This window comes from Lates calcarifer, linkage group LG19 (assembly GCF_001640805.2).
Source record: "Lates calcarifer isolate ASB-BC8 linkage group LG19, TLL_Latcal_v3, whole genome shotgun sequence".
Lineage (NCBI taxonomy): Eukaryota > Metazoa > Chordata > Actinopteri > Centropomidae > Lates > Lates calcarifer.
The window spans coordinates 2,666,129-2,685,968 of NC_066851.1; the positions used below are offsets into that span (position 1 = coordinate 2,666,129).

The 19,840-nt window shown below is 41.3% G+C and overlaps 1 protein-coding gene across 1 annotated transcript; it reads right to left on the reverse strand.

Annotated features, from left to right (window-relative positions):
* Positions 1-4,256: 4,256 nt before the first annotated feature.
* Positions 4,257-18,828, reverse strand: LOC108897885 (mitogen-activated protein kinase kinase kinase 7-like). Its single transcript, XM_018697686.2, is given in 15 exon segments — positions 4,257-4,958; positions 6,377-6,492; positions 7,837-7,898; positions 8,852-8,990; positions 9,077-9,207; positions 9,367-9,451; positions 10,427-10,557; positions 11,652-11,780; positions 12,201-12,325; positions 13,353-13,491; positions 14,018-14,063; positions 15,193-15,258; positions 17,727-17,837; positions 18,375-18,423; positions 18,425-18,828. Coding segments are annotated over 15 exon segments (1,518 nt in total). The 5' UTR covers positions 18,442-18,828; the 3' UTR covers positions 4,257-4,786.
* Between the last annotated feature and the right edge of the window lie 1,012 nt (positions 18,829-19,840).

Genomic DNA, 19,840 nt, shown 5'->3' on the forward strand with positions numbered 1-19,840 from the left:
TTGGAGTACTGAAGATTTGCCTAAGACTTCCCTCAATAATAAGGTATAACTAGAAGGAGGTGTTCAGTACACTCAGCTCATTGTATTTAAAAGGCAGGTGAATCTGCTGATGTCTGTGTTGTACCATCATGAGAGAGGTGGGGGGGTTCAAATTCAGCCCAACCTGTCATCCAGGAGCTCTCTCTCACTCTCTTTCTGTGTGTGTGTGTGTGTGTGTGTTGTGACAGCAAAGCAAATTGTTGTTGAAGGGAGTTTTGGGATTTCTAAAAGATCACGCATCACTATGGAAACTGCAGCCTCACATTCAAGTGAATCCCATCCATTCCTTAAACCAGACACACACCTCCAGTGGAAATGACTGTTAACATCAATAATTTGCTGCTGCTGCTGCTGCTGCTGTTGATGATGATGATGATGATGATGATGAGTGTTTTCAGGAAAAATTGTGTTGCCTCATTTGTTTCCCAATTTACCCAGGAATCAGTCATTCTCTCAACTTATCCTCAACCAGGTGTCTCCTCTTAAATGGCCTTTTAAAGATGTCAATTAAACTGAGCATGAAATTAGAAAAGATAATTATATATATATTTGTGAATATATGGATGCTAGGTTTGCAAAGACTGACAGTATTTCAAATAGTGTATTATTTCTATTGCTTGTGCTGTATATTATTAAGTTCCATGTATTGTTTGTTATTTTCTCTTCACTTATGTTAACATTAGGTCTGCAGCACTGCAGATGATTGTTTTTCTGTGTTGTTTCCTTTAGCCTGTGTGTGTGTGTGTGTGTGTGTGTGTGTGTGTGTGTGTGTGTGTGTGTGTATAATCTCTCAATGAAAAAAAAAGAAGAAAAAAAAAAGATGAATTATACTTATCCCAAACATTCTGGAGCTACTGACCTGGATAGCAAACATTGTACTGGAATGAGAATAAAGCTCCTCCATTCAGTTATACAGCAGGAGACACAGTCATAGGGAGTTAGTGGTCGTGGGTTTGAATCCAGAAAGGCCATCTGGGACCTCTCTGCACTGGAGTTCTCCATGTTCTCCAAACACAGGTTCTTCCTGTATGGGTTTCCTCCACGAACTGTGGTGTCATCCCACAGTCCAAGACTGCTAGGCGACTAGCAGTCTTTGGACTGTGGTACAAAGACTGTAGGTGTGACAGACCTGGGACCTGTCCTAGTGTTCTCAACTCATACTCAGTGTGACCTGGATAGGCTCCAGCCTACACCAAACCCATAAAAGATACAGAGATGAGGATAATTATGACATCATGATGTCTCAAAATTAAATTAATTTTAGTTCAACACCCCTAGACCGCAATTTATTGGGGTCTCTCTCTCTCTCTCTCTCTCTCTCTCTCTCTCTCTCTCTCACACACACACACACACACACAGCCCATGGAATATCCAGGTTATCAGGGATGTATGTAGTCAATCAGGAGCAGAGATTTGTCTTCACAAGTGGGAGGGACAGTGATGTCAAGGGTTCTTCAACCAGACAACGGAAATAAAAATGTATATAAATGTATAATCATTTAGCACACAGCACATGGAATGAAACATCTTTATGTCTGCTGTAAGGTGAATCAAATAATTACAAATGTGGCCTAATGTCAGCATTATTAATGAACCAGCACCACTGGAAATTACTGTGTGTTTTAATGATAAGGGACTGAGAACACTGTATTTACACATCTGACATTAATTATAATAATAATAATAATACACAAGCACACTTCATCTCTTCAGTATAACTGGACATTTTGGAACAACAACAGTGGCACCAGATAAAAGGTCAGGAGGTCACTATCAAACATTTGGATTAATCCCTTTGGGATGTTGAATATCTACAACAGGGTTTATGTGAATCCTCTGGAAGTTCTCTGTTAGTAGTTACATTGTCTGTCAGAAGGACACTTGATCTGGTGCTGACAAGGCTTGAAAAGACATCAGGGATCCCACGCAGCAGTGACATAACACAGACCTTGATCACTGTTAAATATAGAGGAGCTGATTTTCTGTAAATGTAATATTTGGACGGACAAACCCTTTATCCCACTGTGCAGTGGGGCTGCAGGAATGTGAGGAATGACAGTGAGCTCAGCAGACAGGACCTGGACAGGCTGGTTGTGTGAGTGGGAGGTTTAGCCATCGTCCTGCAGACAAAGCTGTTTCTCTGTAAGCACACTGTGAACTCTGCTGCACTGTCACTACTGATGTGCTTCCTACTTGACAGGACCAACCCTGCAACTGCAACATCAACAGTACAATGCTCACTCTTCTCACCACAGACTGTGTATGCACCAGACGTTCTATCAGCTGGAAACACGATGTTAAATCACAGTACCTGCAGGATTCAGAGAGACTCAGACTCAGCTTTCTCTAACCTAATCATGTAAGATGTATCATCCCCAGAATTCCTTTGTGTGTCCATTTCACTGTTCTTTAAGCATGAAAATGTATATTTTACTCTATTATTTGTATGTGTTTTGAGAATTCAGTGATGTGTCCACTGTGATGGTAAGTGGGACTTTGTTGGAAAAAGTTGGTGTCATGTATTCCTAACGCCATTTAGCATCATTTAAATCTGAATGGGTTTTTTTTTCTTTCATTTTCTCTCTGTCAGTTTTGGTGATCCTGCTTTGAGTGGTTGACGTGACTAGAAAACGCACTATATTACTATTTACCACTCCTGATGCACTGGAATAGTGGTGTTGTTAAATGTTACTCAGTAAACTGGGTTAAATACATGCACTGTATCGCTGACCTCAAAACACTGAATCTTCCTTGAGACAAAAGAGCACATTTGCACTGACAACAATTTTGTAGATTTTTTTTTTTTTTTTTACTTTCTAAAAGCATATAATTACACTCTGTACACTTTAAATCACAGGGGAAATGATTCAGGAATTAGGCTTCAATTAAAAGTTTTCATAAAATAAAGTGACATGAGAAAATGAACTGAAGAACAATCCTAAGGCAACGTTTGAACAAATGCATTCAAGCAACAATCCATCACAAAGTAACCCATTGTCATTGAACTCACCAAACTGAAATGAGACTACAACACAAGCTGAAGATTTCTCTGACCCAAATAAGTGCAGTGCAGATTAATATTTATATAATCCTGTGAAATATGGCTGTGACAAGAAGTAACTAAAGAAAACAGAAATTAATAGGATACAAAAAAATCTGTCAGGTTCATTATTCTACAGTTATTTCCATTTCAAACATCCTTTCAACAAAGCTTTTCTTTTGCTCTGAGGCAGCGTCTCTGAAGCACAATTCCTTTGGTAACAATTGTATTCACAGTAAAATTGGTTTAAAATGATACAGCCCAGCCTGTATTTCCTCTTTTCATAAAACTCATTAAAAAGGGTGTGGTAAACTGGATATATAGAGGTAAGAATTTCTTCTTTTCAACAATTCAAGAAAAGAAAATACAACAAAATAAAACTCTGGCTAAAAGGCCATAAGCCCACAAGGAAATGACACCTGAAGCTTCAGTTTATGTCTGAATCAAAGGCCATTTCAGATAACCAGTCCATGTGAAGTGTTTTTGGTCCCACTGTGGCCATTCCAGCCATAAAGACTGAAATGAATGGGACTGAATTTTATGGCCGACTCCGTCCCCAAATGTACGGCTGCCCAGAGAGGAGGTGGTAGCTGCTATTCTTTTACCATCATTATCTCTCACAACTGAATTATCTCATTACCTCATGAGTGCTTATACTTATTTTTAAATCCAGCTGAACTGATAATTTTTTTCAGCAGGTGTTTTTATATAGTGTATGGTCAAAACTGAATTACAGAAAATAAGAAATTTGTCTCTTAGTCATTCTTCTGTGGTGACTGGTTGGTGCTCTATGGTGTGAAGTGACTCCAATGTCATACAGTCATTTCAATAGTACATAAGCCGTGATTCAAATCACAGAGTAATGTTCTGAGTGTTAAGCTCACAGGACCCCTGCTAGCAATATGTAATTAGTGGTAATGTTAGCATGTGAAGCTAAGTAGCTTCCACCTCTGCAGAGGGGTGTGAAATTCTTTTCAGCACCACTTTTATTGTCATAGTTGTGGTCTTCCTGACTGTGGGTCATACTAACTTTGTCTTCACCACCTTCAGGAAATGTGACTCCAGCAAAACGACATACTGTATGCATATCAGGGTGAGTTGTTTGTTTGGCTGTAACTTTGCCCTAAGGAAGAAGAAGTGCTTTCTGTGTTTTTTATGATGATTGATGATTTATGTTAAAACTGAAGCTTTTTTGGAAAGCTTTAGGAGGCACACAAGGTTTTTAGCCTAGAGTTTGGCTTTACAAATCTCTACGGCGGAGATGAGAGCAAAGTTGACACACACTGTCGGATTGGCTACAGTTATGAAAAGACCCAAGTTCAAAAATACCACAATTTTCCTGACTGGTCCTTCCAGTACCAGCTCTCAGTTCTCACTCAACCACTGTCATGGAAAAACCCACTCTGAGGCTCGACACTCAGATACTTTCTCCACAACTATGTCCAAAAATGGTTGTGACAGCTGCCTTGTCATTATACTTTCTATTTCATTATGCAAAAAATGACAAACAACTAAATGATCCTTTATCTTGAGACACTGTTTTGTGGTGAGTTATATATCTTATTCACTCAGGATCATGGGCTTCCCTACTTTATGGTCAGGAGGAGTGTTTCCTCTCATCCTTCAGAGAAAGGGGCAGTCCAGAGGAGAACAGAGTAAGACCAGTGGAGGAGGCGTGGGTTGTTTGCTGTGGGCCAGCCTCCTGTCCTAGCTGTTGTGCTGGTTCTGACTCTTGATCAGGCTCAGTTTGCTCTTCAGGCCCTGGTGGTAGGCCGACAGGTGGCTGTTGTCCTCCAGCAGCTTGCTGTGCTCCTGAATGAGTCGAGATGAAGTCTGCTGCTCCCTCTGGTCCCGCTCCAGCTCCGACATCAGCTCCTGTCTAGACAGAGGGAGCAGCACGAAGCTCCTGTTACTGTCACTACACCACGGCCGTGTTTTCAAATGGACAGGAGTGAGTCACTACGCATTTTTAGAAATATGCTATTTTTGTTTCATTTTGCTTTCGTCATCTCAGTGAGATGACAAATGCTAACATAGTTAGCTTAGCTTAGCATGGCATACAGTCTGAAAGCAGTCCATAGTTCAAAAACACACTTATCACTATGTAGTGCAGTGAGCAGACACTGAGTGGATTCATGTACTGCTGTTGCCTGCTGGTATAGTGAGGTAGTCACTAGAGGGCAGGAATATTCTCTGTTCAGTTCTATGTGTAAGGAAGCACTACAACAGATACCCAGCACACTGCCACATTAATGCTGCTTGAAAAGAGGAGATCATGAATCATGAGTCACTGATTAATAAATCTGTACACAAACAGAAATGTTAAAACAACAATTTATGGTTCAGGAGAAGTTATATGGGGCTGAATTCATCTGTTAATAAAAGCACAAAGAAAGATGGAATCTCAAACTGGCTAACATAAGCTGCAACTGTTAAACTGAACTACCATTCAAAAACATACCAAAGAGCTACGATGTAAAAACGCAAAGAAATATGATATTTCTTTTCTTATTTTTGATTTGCGTGTCATCATTTGCACTTTGAGCTTTTCATTTGTCTACACACGTCTGTTTTTTCTGAGTTTGGTCAATACAATGAAAGGACAGATGCTCCTGGACAGGTACTCTCTCTGCTGCTCTTCTATTGGTCAGATAAACTGTCACTCATATTTGGCCAGAAACTCTGGGAGGCTTCTTCTTCATCGCATTAAATCAGATGTTATATATTATTAGCACTGTTCAGAATATATAATATTAGTAAAAATAAGCATAGAAAAAATCACAATATAATAATAGTAGCATATGGGTTTAACAGAGGCTGGTGTGTGGTGTGTGGTGGCAGCATGCCCTCATAAGCCGGGGAGATCAGGAACGATTTGGTCTGATGAGGAAGACTCTGGCCACAACTAACCAGAGATGCAGTCCAGAGTCTCTGTGGCCATATGCATCTGGAGACTGACCATCAGCAGCACACATTTGTGGATTATGTTCTGTGGTACATCGTCACTGCTACATGGACCAGCGTGGGGAAGTCAGGCCATGCTATACTGAACCTGACGGGTTTCTTTATCTGCTCTGGTGTCACCAAGCAATGAATGATAATGAAATGTATGATTCTAGATCAGGACAGAAGAAAGAGACATCTGTACTGTGATATTACAGCGAGGACTGTTACTGTGCAGTCACCACATTTCACTCACTTTTTAATGAGGAACTGCTCAAACACAACACACCTCTGATCAGCTCATACAGTTACTGTTACAAAATCCCAGAAGATTCAGTATGTGACTTGACTTACTTCCTCCGAACAAGGTGAGCTATCTCCCCCTGGACTTTGAGGTACTCCTGAGCCATCCTGATGTGCTGCTCAAACACAGCCATGGACTCCTTGGAGTTTGGACATGGAGCCAGAGGCTGAAAGCACAGAGACAGCTCAGTGATTAAACACTATTCCACAATAGGTATAACGCAGGTTTCAGATCAACATTAAGAAATGGATGACAGTTTCAACACCGACCTCCCAAATCCTGAACTAGGACACTAACTCAGCAAACTACTTCACAAACCCGACAAACACAAGTTATTGTAAATGCAGACATGACATCCAACAAGTCCTGATTTACATTCATACCACGGTTTGCAATTAATCAATTAATATACAGTCATGTGAAAAAGAAAGTACATACTCTTACATATCAGGTTCAGCAGGTTCTAAAATTACTTCAATCTAAACTCAGGTGTAAAACAACACACAACAGATTTCACCGTGTCTGTCTGACTTTATCAGTCTCTCTCTATTCGTTTATGCACAGCTCTCTCAAGGTCCCACCACAGCACTTCAGTCGGGTTGAGGTCTGGACTTTGACTGGAGCATTGCTCCTTGATTCTTTTTATTTTCTACATTCCATTGTAGATTTGCTGGTGTGCTTGGGATCATTGTCCTGTTGCATGACCCAATTTCAGCTAAGCTTTAGCTGTCAGACAGATGGCCTTATATTTGACTCTAGAATACTTTGGTGTACAGAGGAGTTCATTGTTATCTCAATGACTGTAAGATGCCCAGGTCCTGTGGCTGCAAAACAAGCCCTAATTATCAGGCCGTCCACCACAGTGCTTGACAGTTGGTATGAGGTGTTGGTGCTGATATGCTGTGTTTGGTTTTCACCAAACACGGAGCAGTGCATTATGGCCATACATCTCCACTTTGGTCTCGTCTGTCCAAAGAACCCCTGAGAGGATCAGCATCTGTCTTGAATGTTTTCCACTTGTGAATAATCTTTCACATTGTAGACTTTGAAATGGCCTTTATAACCCTTCCCAGATTGATGGACAGCAATGATTGCTTCTCTCTCACTGCTGATGTCTCCCCTCCTTGGCACTGTGTTAACACACACCTGAATGCTCCAGACCAGCAAACTGCCAAAACCTCTGTTTTTATAGAGGTGCTCACTCATTGATGATGATTAGTTAATCAAGGGCACTGGATTAGCAGCTCCTAGCTGCTACTTTACTACATTCACACACAACTTCTTCATTTTGGCCTCATTTATGTTAAATTAACAATAACATGTTGTAATATGTTGTGTGTTGTTGTTCATATGAGGTTGTATTTACCTCATTTTAAGACCTACCAAGGATACCAAGGAGAGGTATCCTTGGTAGGTCTTAAAATGTAGTAGTAGTAGTAGTAGTAATAGTAGTGGTAACAGTATTATGATGCCAACATCTAATGAACACTAGAGTGTATTTTCAACTTACCTGTAACTGGTGATCCAGTTTCAGGTAGGCCATGGGAATGGAGCTGTCTAAACCATTGGTAGCTAAAGACAGACACACACACACACACATACACACACAGTCATTATCAGTGCAAAAGAGCTCGTGTAGCAGTAGTCCACTCCTACAGTGAAAATAACATTTACTGCCAGCCCAAACACACTGGCAGCTCCTCTCTTAAAGGTGAATTTTCTGTACCACCTGACTTCATTCGTGTCCTCGACTGACTCCATAATCTTATCTCTAAAGTACATTGTTTGGTAAATTACAATAACCTTATTACAACTACACCTACTGTAAATATACCCTCTTCTTCCTCTCCCTCTAAATTTGGTCTAACAAATCATCTCCCAGGATTTTATTTTGCCCCATTATCTTCACTGTTTTTTTCAGTCAAACAGAGGCACTGTCACAGAGAGGCAAGACAGGCTCTGCTTCTCATCAGCTGAAGTTTCCCCATCAGAATGGTAACATCATTTCATTTCCTGGTTTATCAGCCAATAATAACAATTAGGCACAAATACATTGTGCATCATTATATAAAGTGATAAAATGTCTTGGCAAGAGGTCACTCAAGTAAATGAATGCCAAAACAGTCTTTCCAATTGTGTGTTATTTTCCAAAACAACCTGCCTCACTCTAATGGTGCAGCCAGACAGAAATCTGCTTCCTATTCATTTCTATGTCAGTGAAAGACACATTCACTTTTGGTTGCAAACTGACCCATCTCCTTCTCTTTGCTCCAGGGTTCAATCTGATTTAACTTTGACACAGCAAGTTTGAGAGAGGGAGTGGACTGACCTCTCACTCAGGAAATAGTTTATATTCTTGTTTGATAATGCTCGGTAGAATAATTAATCCAAATATGATCAAAATCGCAATGTGTTCAAGTGCAGTCCATGCTATTTTCTCTCCCTTCCTGTTTTTGGCCACATCACGCAAGTAAATTTCACCCAGCAAATTGCAGTGTGACTGCAGCTGCAGCTTCAGCTGTTACCTGAGGGGCTAAATGTCATCCTCAGCTCTGACTGGCCAGTGGTGGTTACTGGGCTGGTGCAATGGGTGGGGCTTTGGGAGCGCCCCGGTTGACTGTCCACGCTGGAAACCCTGGACAGACCAGTACGCAGTGTGGCTGTCTGAGGGGGAAAAAAGAATATTAAAAAGGTTCAGGCGTACTCCTGACAGAAGGATTCTGGTGGATCAGTTTCTCTGGCTGTGGTACCTTCAAGGGTTTGAACTGAAGTGGAAATTTGGCCTCAAAGCTCTTCAGGGTTTCCTCTCGGCCAACTGAGTCTCTGCGTTCTGTGTTGTCGTCACTTCTGTTACTGTTGATGGTGCAGTCAGCATACGAACCTGCCGCCAAACACTGAGTCATGAAAGCACTCTCTGTCTGCAACATGCAGTGAGTTCAACAAACACTGACCCAACTCCCGACCCGTAAACATTTTGGCTTGAGTTGACAGAAACAATCGTGCATTAATACAAGCTGCAGATGCAGGAGCTAATAGTCACCTGTGCTTGTGGCTGATGAAGACCCACTTCTGTTGGCTGACGACTGGTGAGGGAGCTTGAGTGGTTCATCAGAGCCTGGGAAGTACTGGAAGATCCAAACACGCCCCCCATCATTATTAAAGAGCACTCATTTCAGTTCAGCCTGATTCACAGAGCCTCAGCACAGAGGTATTACTGGTATTAATGTTACTGCATTAAAGGTAAAGTTCAACATTTTGGGAGATAGTTCTTCTTTTTCTTCCCCAGTTAGACATCACCACTTAAACCAAGCTCACTTCAGTAAACCAGGCTTATCTGAGTAAGTCAGGCTTGTTTTCAGGAAATCTTTCATATTGGAGGTTTAAATAAGGTTTATCCTCATTAGCATGGAAACATATTCTTGAAGACTAAGTGCTCTATGTAGGAAATCTGAAAAACTGAAGAAGCCTCTTGGATGAGAGATGGAACCTGAAGTCCATTTTCCTTCATATAAAATGTATACCATGACCTGGATGACTGAGAATCTTCATAGACCTGTTTTCTCCACAGCTCCTCACTGTGGACCTCAGCCTGCTTGCGGTACAATTCAAATTTAAGTGGACATGAGCTGCACTCACTGTGTAATTTTTTGGGCTCATATCTTTCTAGTCTTAAGATCTGTATAATATTCCAGTCAACAGTTGTGCTTTTAAATTCACTGCAACAGAAATCCAGATAATAAACCACTTTGACTTATAACTGCACCCAGAAATCAATCTGTAAAACTAAAGAAGTGGTAGACAGAGTTTCCACCATATGTGCTGTTGTGTCAAACCAACATATTCCAACAGAAAATGCTCATTATTTCATTTTCTTGCAGTAAAATTAATAGCCTGGCTGAGAGCCTATGGGCATTTCAAAGTTACTTAAATGTCATGTTATGTCTTACACGTCTTGTCCATTCATTTTCAAAATTCAAACATACACAACCACCCTCTACAGCTGATTAATGATACGTTCAACTGCTCTACTTTGTTTAGTCTGTACACAAACAGAAATGACAATTTGTGGTTTTATGGGGAGTTACATGTTGGAACTATACCTTCATGAGATGGTTCATGGTGTTCTTGACCTCCTCCATGGATGGTCTCTGGCTGGGCTCTTTGTCCCAGCAGCGGGTCATCAGAGTCTCTATGGGTTCTGGGAGGTCTTTGATCAGAGGAGGCCGTGTACCTGCATCCCATAAAAAAAGTCAGGGGCCTGAAATGTCTAACTGTGACTTTGCAGATGAGAACACTGGTTCCTAACATCACTGCAGTGGAGGGAACAGCGAAACATCACATTGATGACCCTTATTATTATTATTATTATTATTATTATTAATTCAAAAATAAATGATTGTTTAGAACCATAATCCAGGATAATGTCAGGGTGTCTGTCCATCAGATGAGGATCAGCAGGACAATGAGCCTACACATTAAAGTCAATCTGCTGCAGACTTCAGACAAAGAAAATCCACCTGGTGGAGTCAGAGCCCAGACCTGAGCCCAACACAGCTGCTGTGGAATGAGCTCAGAGAGACAGCAGCTCTGATCCACAGCTACTGGAAGAGCTGCTTCAAAGGAGGTTCAACCAGTTTTTAAATCCAGGGGTTCGCTTACTTTTTCCACCAGCACTGGCAGTGATGGTGGGTGTGTTCAATAAAGACAAAGACATTATAATTCTGTGTGTTAAACCCAAACACACCAGCAGCAGCAGGGGTGAGGAGAGATTAGCTGGGTGAGGAGGGATGGTATGAGCTGGGTGAGGAGAGGTCAGCTGGCAGATGACGCTATAAATCCACCACTATAATAACAATCTGCTGAGGTGCAGCACACCTGGCTTTTAAGGGGAATGGGAGATGGCACTGTGATTGGTTTATTGCATGTTATGCCCAAAAGTCACCAATGATTAGACTAACTACAACCCTTTTGAACCACGAGCCTGGTGCTGTGACCTTTTTTCCACTGTTAAACTAGCAAACGTGGATTTGTGCCTGGATTGTTAGAATAGAGCCCTACATGCAGCAGGAGCAGTAAACTAAAACTATGAGCTAATGGTTGCTTCAAAATGCACAGAGCAGGTTGTTAAAAGAGTCCTCGCACTGCACTGCTGTAACAGTGTCAGACAATGTAATGCACACATTAACAATTAAGTCAGACTGGGTGTTTTACGCTGTAATGCTACTGTATCCTGGAGCTTCTAATTTTAAGCAGTGACGAGCAGAGTCATCTGATTCAGTAGTATCATAAAAAAAAAAAATAAAGTCGCAGAAGGATTTCACTCACCTCTGTGGACGGCCCACATGATACAAAACGCCGAGCCACCAATCTCATCGAAGGGCTTCTTACGTGTGATGACTTCCCACAGGATGATACCCCAGCTGAACACATCACACTTCTCACTGTAATTACTGCCTGAGGAATACACATCAACATGATCTTTATTGAATCCAAGGCTTCACATTATCAACCAGCAAAATAAAGGTAAAAACTAATGTAAAAACTAAGGTAAAACTAACTAAACTAAACAGCTGTTAATGCTGTGAAGTAATGAGCCAACAGGTCAACAGTTCTACATGTCTTATTTTAACACTGCAGTCACAATGTATGCTAGAGCAACAAGGATGTGTCCTGACTGGCTGAAAACGCCAGCTATTCTATGCCAAGTACAGTCTTTAAAGGGTGAAGCCAATCACAACTGTGATGTTAAATCTTAATATTTCACAACCAAAAATCAATGGCAAAATATGGATCTGGTTACTGATTGTGGCAAATAATCACATCCTAAACACTGATCTAAGCAGCTCTCAGCTGGAGCTTGTGTTTGTGGCTCACCTTCAAACACCTCTGGCGCCATCCACGCTGCACTGCCCTTATTGTTTGTCATGTAGGTCTGAATATCACAAGCAGTGCCAAAGTCACATATCTTCAGCACAGTGCCTCGAGCCACGAGGAGCAGACTGAAACAGGAGGACAGGGATTAAGACGCTGAAGAGAATACAGATGGGGAAATAAGTATTCAACACACCGGCATTTTTGTCATTTAACATATTTCCACTGCAGCTATTCATGCAAAATTTGGACCAGATATTAACTCAATAAAACTATACAGACAAAGAAACTGTAACATTCCAATCCATAAAAAAGTTCTGTGCAATAACGTGGAATGACAAGGGAAAAAAGTTTTGAACACACTAACTAAAAATTATGTGCGTTTTTATATTTTGTTCAAAATTTTATTGCACATGACTTTTTTATGGATTGGAATGATGCAGCTTCTTTAATTAATATAAAAATAATGAAAATTTAAGTTAGGATAGGATAGGCTTTCTCCCCTACTTTTTCCATTTCCTGTCATTGTGTGTAGCTCTTCAGCATTTCCATTCATTGCCTTTCCCTTAAACATGCCTCCAGCTGTGCAAGCCCCATAACATTCACTGCACGTTCAACACATGGGACGTCAGGAAAATCCAAGCTGACTCCTAACTAAGCCACAACTACACATACATCGCTAGGAATGAAATCAACAGATGACAGCCATGTGCACAGCTATAAGCTCATTCATGTTCCACAGTGCAAGATCCAAGGAATCCATCAAAGCTGAGAAAAGGAGGGGTTTGCTGGAGAAGAGTTTGGTCAAACTACCAGCGGAGATTATGCAGACGTCTCATTGAGAGCTACAGAAAGTGCTTGACTGCAACGAAAAGGTTTGCTACAAAATACTGGGTTATTTTTGCCCATTTTCATTTGCTGTAACTATTTTAAAATGTTGCATCAAAAACAACTTGTCTGTTCTTTTAGATATGGAACAGTGGCCAATTACTTCAGTCACTTTCATCTTATTTTAGAGAAAATTGTGTATTTTATCATTGTAAATGAAAGGATGATCTTCTCCTTACACCTCCACATACCTTCCCAGGTTTTCAGAGTTCTTACAGGAAGTCCAAACTGTGTAAGTTCTATCTGTTTAATCATTAAGAGACTTACTTTGGCGGTTTGAGGTCTCGGTGAATTAAGGCCTTTGGCTTCATGGCATGCAGATAGGCAACTCCCTGGGCACACTGCAGACACCAGCTCATGGCATGAGATGCTGTGTAGTGGGGCTGTGGGTCTGCACTGTGCAGTACTGAGTGATTGAGTGACAAGCAGAGAAAAAAGTAAAGAATGACATGACACTATATGAACACACACAAGGTACTATCATTTCACTGCAAATGCACTTTGAAACTGTCATGCACTGACTGCAAATGGCACCACTGGTGTGGTTTTTCTCTCATTATTTGTTTACTGGAAAATCTTGGTATGACAAAGCTACTACTAAAATGTGTGTGGTGTGTGTGTGTGTGTGTGTGTGTGTCTAGGAAGTCCTCATGTTGTGGGGACCTAAATTCGTTTACACAGTTATATTATGGGGACTTGTCTTCCTTATGGAGACACTAAGCAAGTCCTCATAATGTAAATGATCAGATATTAAGACGAAGACATGTTTTAACATTAGGTTATGGTTAGGATAAGGATTAGGGGAGTTAGGGTTAAATTTAGAGTAGGTGTCCAGCAAATGAATGTAAGTCAATGTAATGTCATGGAGACAGGACTGTGTGTGTGTGTGTGTGTGTGTGTGTGTGTGTGTGCTATCCTTGCATATGACTTACAGTTATATAAAGATCCACATTCTGCATACTCCATGACCAGACAGACCTGAGGACACAAATCATGTTACTGTTCCTCAGCAGTCAAAGTGTTACAGTAATGAAGTGTCATCTGTAACATCCTCACATCATTACTGCAACTGCCTGACAGGATGCTCATACTAAAAATAAGATGATGGGGGTTTATAATTCACACAGTGTTTACTGACCCTCCTGCTTTTTACAAACACATATATTCTGCTAATATTAACATCACTGGGGTATTTCATTATATTATCATCATATCATGCTAACAAAAAAACAGATAAACCCCTCAAATTTATCTCAGAGAGGAATATGGCACCACCACATAAAAATCTTAAACATCTTCCGAGGTGGAAACGCTTATATGACAGTAAGACATTACTTTTTGTCAGAGCCTATGAGGGCATAATAAATGCCTGTAAAATGGCATGTGGAATTAGCTTACAAGACTTTTATTTTGAAAAGGACACATCAACACTTCTGGTATTACATTTTCTTCTTTGCAGCCACTTCATACTGTATTTTCATGCAAGTAAATATTTTAAACGTACAATTTGGCTCTTCCTCTTTTCTTTCTTTCTGGGGGGCTTCTATGACGTACTAAAATAAGGATTTGAATACTTTTCTAAATGGATATCAGTTTTTTAGATTTTAAATAAAAATGTCTAAAAAAATGTTTTCACTTAACCCCGTTAAGGGTTATTGAGTATAGAGTAATGAGCAAAATTGACAATTTTATCCATTTACAATTAAATATACAACACAACAAAGTGATGGGGTCTGAATACTTTCTGAAGATGCCGTATAACACAGAAAAAGTGAGGTCACTTGTGTTCCACTGGGAGATTACTCTCAAGAGTATGCCATTGCTTTGGTTATGCCTCACTGGCCAATGCCACACATAGACAGATACCACTTCTTAATTCAACTGCCACACAGTTTGCAGAAAACATTTGGAAGTCAGACTGCACAAGACATCAGTCCTCACTTCGCTCTCTCAGTTCTAGCCTTGTTAGGGGCGTGGTGTCTGACAGCACTGAGGAGGGACAGACATTTTGATGGAGAAACAAATGTATATCCACACATCATAACAGAAGGGTACTGATGTGTTTGTCTATGAGCTTTTAGCCTGTGTTGAGTGTTGGTGTACTCACTGGATTTTCACAGGAGCCATACAGCTTAACAATGTTGGGGTGATTCACCCGGGAGAGCTGGCGGAGCTGTGAACAGACAGACAGACAGCACGAAGGGAAGAAAACATATTATTATTAAAAACTCATACATGACTCTCTCTGACTGTCTGTCTATGTTACATTGTATATATAATCTATATACAGTACTGTGCAACAGTTTCGGCATGTTTAGATACTTGTCCATCACACAATCCCATTAGGTCAACAAGCCCAAACACACAACCATAAAGTCATAAAGAACCATCTTCAGAGACCAGAAGAACAAGACATCCTGCAGCAGATGGTCTGGACCCTACTGAGTCCTGGTCTCAGCACCATGGAGTCAGTCTGGGATTTCAGGAAGAGAAAGAAGACACTGAGACAGCCTAAAGATGCTTAGAACAACCTCACCTGCCAAGTACCTGAGAAAGTGTGGGCCGGTGCACCGAGGAGAACTGGTGCTCTTTAAAGCAAAGGAGGTCACAAAAGTACTGGTCTGATTTAGGTTTCCTCTGGATGGACAGATTAACTGTTCATGACATTATTTATGAAAGCATCCTCACTTTACCTTTAGTGGATAACTGTATTATGGTTGTTGTCATGTAGTTGTTTTCACAACTATACTGATGTTTGAAACAGAAATCTGTAATAACTAGACATAACTGACTTGTATGCAAAGAGCAAGCCTCAGTGTAAAAAATAACACTTCCTGCTCAGTGATTATGTGGCTGTGTTTGTGGTGAGTTCAAATGTTTGTATAAAGATATGAACTGATTGAACACTGATGACCTATAGTTGGGCCATATGGATAAAGTCCTCTACCATAGAACACTGAGAAATTATCAATCAATCAAGGATTGATGGAAATCTTCCATTCATCATCCATTACTGTCATATCAGTTCTGTTCTTATTTGTAAAAAAAAAATAACCCTCCTCCAAATGTCAATGCACTGTTGCTTTTTACTTCATCAACTTAAAAAACAGTAAGAAAATCAACAGTAATTGTGGCATGTGCAAAAACTTGAACCCGTCAGAACGTCATGAGCTCGTTAAGTCTTAACTGACTCGTTAAGACTTCTAAGGCGGGTCAAGAACTGTCACTGGGGATTTTCATGGTCGTCCACCAATCCCACTGTGCAGAGTCATCAGACAGAAACCTTACCTTAGACCTAAACACAAAAGTTAACATCTGAAGTCTGTAGAGCAACATCTGGATAAGCCTCATTCTGGAAACAAGTGCAGACAGATGAGCTCTCTGGCCACATCCACCAAAGGTGTGTTTGGAGAAAAAAAAAAAAAAGGGAGCAGTGTTTGATGAAAGAACACCAACAGCTGAGCATGGCTGAGGAAATACTCTTTTAGAGGTGTGCCGCACCACACTGACTTAGTAACTTTTGCACATGCCACAACTAGTGTTTCATTTTTTTTAAATTCATGAAGTGAAAAGTCTAACATTTGAGGAAAGGGTCATTTTAAATGTGTCTCTGCTGCAGCAGCTGTATTTACTTCTTTTCACTTCTCAAACTTTCTCAAACATCTTCATACAACTGTAACACAATAACTAAAGTTTCTATAGTCTCACAGTATATGTATATCATCATATTGTTCAGCCATATTGTTCTCTGCATGAAAGCGAAACAAAACAAAAACAATACCTACATATGACTGTGATCAGAGATACTGACAGGAGCTTCTTCCATTCAACAGGCTGCTGTTCATCAGCTGATTCGAACATATTTACAGACAGAAGTTCCTACTGCACATGAACGCCCAACCGAGCACCAACAGAGGAAACACTGTGCAGGACTGAGACTTCCTCACACACAGTTCCAAAAGCTATCATTGGATGTCTCATTCATAATCTCATAGGGGGAGGCTGTGGCTCAGAAGGTAGAGCAGCTTGTCCACTAATCAGAAGTGGTTTGATCCTCAGCTCCTCCAGTCCGCATCCCGAAGATACTGAACCCCAGACTGTGTGAATGTGTGTGTGTACATTGTAAAGCTCTTTGAATGGTCGACACGATTAGAAAAAAACTTCTATAAGTGCCGTCCATTTATCATTTGCTTATCAGACGGTTCCTGAGTTAAACCCACAGGTCACTCATTTTTACTGTGTTTTGTAAAGGCAAAGTTCTTTATAGCTGCTTGTGAATAAAGACATTGCAAACAGTAATGTCATCAAAGACACACATCCTCAGTAAAGGTGAGCTTTATGTTATTACTATTTTTAAAAATATATTTTAAGTTAGTTACATTCATTATTACTGCATGTCTAAACAGTTAAACGGCTACTGGACCGATGCTCCAACTAACTGCAGTCTGCCCAGGACCTCAGGACAATACTTCTCAGAGTTAGGACAGTACTGCTCAGAGAGTTAGGACAGAACTGCTCAAGCGAAGCAGAATACTGTTGGAATAGTGAGCTCCTTTGAACCCTGCTACATGTCTGAAGTATGGGGCTGACTGAAAGTTTCATGTTGCACAAAGCAGAACAAGAAAAGTTGATGGATCGTACCTCAACAAGGAAGGCATTCCTTTCATTTTCACTCTCAATGGTTTTGATTGCTACATCCTTTCCTTTCCATACGGCCTTGAAGACAACTCCAAATGTCCCTCTGCCAACGGCCTGAAGAAAGACAAGACAACATATCAATCCAGCACAGGACACAATGCACAAGTGTGAGGGGTGGGGGGTTGGTAGGGGCCCACCAACACATTTTTCCTCAGGACCCCCTCCCAAGCAGGTTAATCTGCCAGTGGTCAACAGTCAAAGCCTCCCACACCTCCACCCACACCCACTGTCCTCTCACAGTTCTCAATCACTGTTCTATCACCGAGTTTTACCAGAGGACGTGTTACAGTCTGCATTTTACACACTGGGCCTTGTTCTGGTTGGTAAAATGCCTTTAGGCTTTTCAGTAGCAGACGCTGTCATGTTTCTTGGTTTGTTGAGGCCTCGGTGTATTAAACTCTCACAGTAGAGGACAGTAACAGCTCACTCAGACCAGCAGACCCGGTCCAGTCTGATAAGTCGAGTCTGTCTTAGTCCTGCTCGTGAACGGAGAGAAAACGCAGCTACATCTAAACTCAACACCGTCCCTCAGTAACGCAGAGCTAACGTTACAGGCTGTCCTGCCGAGCTGTTGTTGGTCAGTAAGTTTACCGCTTCAACTTGAATGTCTTCATACTGGATGTCCTCGAACAGACAGACCAGCCGGAGCCTCCACCATCGCAGCACGGCGGGGACACTCCTCAACGCGAGCCGAAGACGGTGGATTTAAAGGCCGTGGTTTATGTCGTGGTTCTCGGCCAAACGATACGATGCTCCGGTGTTTGTAGGCTCCTGCCAAACAACCGTTTCATCTGTTGCTGTGAATTCAGGAAGTAGCAGCAGCAGCAGCGCTGTTGCCTAATTACATGTTAAGGCGCTCGTGAACGTCCCACAACAGAGTAACACAGTAACGGGGTAAAGGAGTATTTCGGACAAGTTAAACCGCGATGTGGTTGATTTTAGAGCAAAGAGGTTTCAGTGTGAGCTCGTCGGCAGCGGGACCAGGTCTCTGTGTTACACGGAGCTCAGGGAGTTTATCTCTGCGGCTCTCTGCTCCTAGGCACGGTCTTGAATGCAGCTTTGTTTTGTTTCTGCATGTACGAGATCCTCCACAGGGGGCGACAGAGTGTTTCCATAGCTAACACACACACACACACACACACACACACACACTGTAAGCCATTTTTGAATAAACTTTGAAGGAGTCGTCAGTTCTACGAGGACAGTGAATATCATTGTGTTGTTGAGTGTTATGTGCTACTCTTCCATCTCAACTGATATAATTCTTCTTCAGTTCTGAAAAACTGAAACACTTCAGGAACGGATCAATAAAAACACATCTATAGATATACTGTTATTCCACCTTACATTGGAAATTGAAGTGTCACAAACACAGAACAGACAGAAGAAGCATTATCATGTTTTATTTACAGTAGAGAGCACGGCACGGTGGTACAGTGGTTAGCACTGTCGCCTCACAGAGTGGTCGAGCCATGGTTCAGCCAGGGCTGGAGTGGAGTTTGCCATGTTCTCCCCTGTGCCTGTGTGGGTTCTCTCCAGGTTCTCCAGCTTCCTCCCACAGTCCAAACACATGCAGGTTCACTGGTGACTCTAGGTGTGGACTGTCAGTAGGTGTGAATGGTTGTTTGTCTATATGTGTTGGTGGCACACACACTGCCAGATAAATAAAGGTCCACAAGACTCAAACAAGACTAAGACACCACCTATACATCTGACACTAACTGATCTTTAAGAGTTATCATAACTGGCACATTAGTGACCGTCAGACCATCAGCAGATACATGGACGAGCTACAGCAGCTGGTGGACACACACACACACACACACAGAGAGAGAGAGAGAGTAAATATACCCACATTAAGTGATAAAAATGATTCTGGGTTGAAGAGGTAGAATCTTAATGATGATCTATAATCCACCTTGAAACTTCAGTGTTTTGTTCAAATATTGTAAATATGACAAATGAAAGCAACAACTTCATGAATAGAACTGTGCAGGTATGTTCAGACTGTTGTTTAAAAATGACTGAATGCCTGCAACAAACAACCTCAAACTCAA